The sequence below is a fragment of the Cystoisospora suis genome (assembly GCF_002600585.1).
Source record: "Cystoisospora suis strain Wien I chromosome Unknown contig_4684, whole genome shotgun sequence".
NCBI classification, from domain to species: Eukaryota; Apicomplexa; class Conoidasida; order Eucoccidiorida; family Sarcocystidae; genus Cystoisospora; species Cystoisospora suis.
This window is the reverse complement of record NW_027157476.1, coordinates 247-3,647: the sequence shown is the minus strand read 5'-3', so window position 1 is coordinate 3,647 and position 3,401 is coordinate 247. Positions and strand designations below refer to the sequence as shown.

Sequence of the window (3,401 nt, the reverse complement as noted above, 5' to 3'; positions counted from 1 at the left end):
GAATGCATAAAGACATCTCTCTGCCTCTGTATATGTGTATATCTACATCCATAGAGATTTATATATCGATGTGAGTAGCAAAGGAGTATGACCTATCTTTCTCTCTGCTTCTCTTGTTTCTTTCTTTCTTTCTTTGTCTCAGGCTCGGGAAGCGGCGGGTCTGGCAGTGCAGGACGGGGAGGTGAAAGTCCTGTGAATTTGAGTACTTTCTATACTCATATAGTTGAGCAGCTCCAAGATCTAACTGTCCTAGTCCGAGAAAATTTATCGACCTTAGAGAGAAGGAGCGTCGCTGCTTTGGCTATCCAAGATCTCCACAATCGAGATATTGTAGCGGAGTTGCTCTCCTCAGGTGTAGATACACTCGATAGGTAAGTCAGAGGAAGAGTAGGAGGAGGAGGAGGAGAGGAAGAAGAAGAAGAAGGAGCGGTACTTTGGTCCGAAGATGTGTCTCTTTCTTTCATTCTTCCCTCCTTCTTTCTTTTTCTCTCTCTCCTCTTTGTCTGCTTTCTACAGTAGGACATTGTCTACCTTCTTTAGCTACGAAAGTCTCTTCTGGGCTTCCATGTAATTATCGCATGTGGATATCTGTATAGAGAGGAGAAGATGAATAGATAAGTAAACAGGAAAGGCAGACAGATAGGGACACGCATGATAGGTAGACATGTTAGGCCGGTTGGTAGAAAGGTTTAAATTGCGACTTCTGCTTCCCTCTGTATGCTGAGTCCATATGAAGGGACGAGGTGTATGTACAAAGATGACGGCTCTTCTTCTTTTTCTTCTTCTTTTTCCTTCTTTCTTTGTAGAGTAGACATACGTGTGGCTGGCTGTGTGCTCTCCTAGGACCTATGTATGTGTATAGACAAGCAAAATAGGCAATAGAGAGGAACTGAAAGAATGTACATGCTATGAGAAAGAAAGACAGAAAGAAAGAGTGAGAAGGAAGGAAAGAAAGAACGCAAGAAAGAAGCTCTGTCTCCTTGAAGACTCGGTCTTCGAGCGGGGTACATATAGTAGAAGAATTCCACTTGGATACATACATAGACCTGTCATACATGCATAGGTTGAGGTATGTTCCCGTACACGTTAAGACATCTCTTTACTATATATTCAAATGTATCCAAATATATATATGTGCATGCAGACATCTATACTTACATATGTATGTTTGTATCTCTGTATAAAGACTCCTGAGGTCTTGGTTTGGCCTGAATGAAGATGAGTGAGAAGCAGAAGAAGCCTCTTATCTCAAGTGCATGCGCCCCAGTCTATCCCCCCCAGACTTTTCTATGTTCTATTTACGTCTTTGTCCATTTCTTTTTTCTAAAAGGCCTCTTCTTTATTTTCTTTTTCTTTTTCTTTTCTTCTTCTTTTTCCTCCCACTCGCATCTTCACTCACCCATCACTCCCTTAATTCCTCTCAATCTCTCTCCTTCTTTCTTTGTCTCTTTGTCTCTTTCTTTCTTTGTCTCTTTCTTTCTTTCGGTTCGTCAGTTTTACCTGGGTCCAGCAGCTTCGTCACTATTGGAGTGAGGAGGGAGATGAATGTACGATCGCGCAAGTAGACTCGATCTTCAGCTACGGCAACGAATACTTAGGCGCACCTACAAGGCTTGTAATTACACCCCTCACAGATCGATGCTGGCTTACCATCACAAGTAAGAATGAAAGAATGAGAAAGAAAAAGAATGAGAAAGAAAGAAAGAAAGAGACTGTTCATTTGGCTCTTTCGTTTTGGTGTCTTTGGAAGGGGGGGTGTTAAGTATTGTTGGATTCTGTTTGCTTTTTCTTTCTCCTCTCTCTTTTCTTTTTCTTCTCTCTCCGTCTTTCTGCTTTGTAAAGCGTTTTAGAGTGAGAATTCAAGAGGTTCTTTTCCCACCTTACCCATAGAAGAAGAAGAAGAAGAGACGACAAAAGCATTGCCTCGATCGCACGAGAGAATACAGAGACTGCCCATATCTATCGAAGTCGGTTTCCCTACGTAGCCGTATATATAGAGGTGGAGTTTGCACGTAGAACGATATATATCTAAAAAGGCCTCCAGACATGTCTGTCTATCTAGCACCTCTCTAGACCTGGCTACCTGTCTGTACAGCCTAGAGGAGCTCTTTACAGATGAAGAGCGTGATGGAGGAGAGTTCTTTTTCTCTCTATCTTTTTAGAGACGTAGGTCGTGTCTGGGGAGTCCTTCAAGTCTATGCTTTAAGAAGGCTAGCAGTAGACAGAGCTCGCTAGTTCGGTGTCTAGTCGATTAGCAAGTTGCATGAGAAGACACCTCAAGGGGTATGGCGCCGAAGGGCGAAGATAGATACGCCCTACGTGTCTACACTTTCTGCTAGGTTACTAAGGGAAGTATTAGAAGAAATTGTAAGAAGGATCAGGAGCATGACAGATGGAGACATCTATCTATCTATCCATACACATCCACCTATATCTATGTATCTCTTCATACCCATGTATCCGTCTATATCTAGGTATATCTATATCTATCTCTCTATCTATCTGTAGGGAGTCAGACGTATAACGCTACTACTACCACTACTATTTTTGGCAGGTATGCATCTCCTATATAAATATATATATGTATCTAGTTATATTTATATATCTATACATATATACTCCTACCTACTTGTCAAGTAGAGTTCTGAAGATCATGCGTAGAGATGAGAGAGCACTATTATCTGAAAAGGAAGAAGGGTAAAAAGAAGAAGAAGAGAGAGTCTTATATAGGGAGACGACGCATAACTCCCTCTCTCTATGTCTTCATCTACACTTCCGCTGTCATTTCCCAACATCGCTCTCTCTATCTCTTTCATTATACCTTTCTTTCTCCTCTTCTCTCTCTTTCTTTTCTTTTCTTTTTGTTCTTTTTCTTTGTTAGATTGTTTGAAGCTCCTGAAGTTGAGTGGAAGTGTGGCGGGCCCCGCAGGGGCAGGCAAGACGGAGAGTGTGAAGGAGCTAGCCCGCATGCTAGGCTATTTCTGTCTAGTCTTCAACTGCTCTGAAACGGTCGATCTCTATGTCCTAGAAAAAGTCTTCGCAGGTATCCAGAGAAAACAACGAGGGAGAAAGAAGTATATATATGTACATATATATATATATATACATATATATATATATGTATATGTATATGTATGCACATGTGTGTGAATACGTATATGGATGTGAATCTGTCGAGAGGCAGTGGAGGGGTAGAAGAGAGAGAAGGAGAAGAGAGAAGAAACCTTACTGCCGGTTTGTCTCTTCTTCTTTGTTCTCGACTGGAAGGATTTCCTGTAGTAGGGAGATCTATTTTTCTAGTTCTACTTGTCTACCCCTATCAATATGTATCTTCAATCTGTTTGCTTTGTCTCTTTCTCTTTTAATGGACTCATGTAGTCTGCGTACAGGAGTAGACACGT

At 41.5% G+C, this 3,401-nt stretch overlaps 1 protein-coding gene across 1 annotated transcript in view; it reads left to right on the top strand.

Annotated features, from left to right (window-relative positions):
* The window catches only part of CSUI_008377 (atpase family associated with various cellular activities domain-containing protein), a gene marked incomplete at both ends in the record, with an annotated part of 3,704 nt that extends 620 nt beyond the window's left edge, over positions 1 to 3,084 (top strand). The window contains 3 exons of the mRNA XM_068068511.1: positions 143 to 371; positions 1,495 to 1,658; positions 2,882 to 3,084. Coding sequence (XP_067919513.1) covers positions 143 to 371; positions 1,495 to 1,658; positions 2,882 to 3,084 — 596 coding nt within the window. The remainder of the gene's footprint in view (positions 1 to 142; positions 372 to 1,494; positions 1,659 to 2,881) is intronic.
* Positions 3,085 to 3,401: the final 317 nt, after the last annotated feature.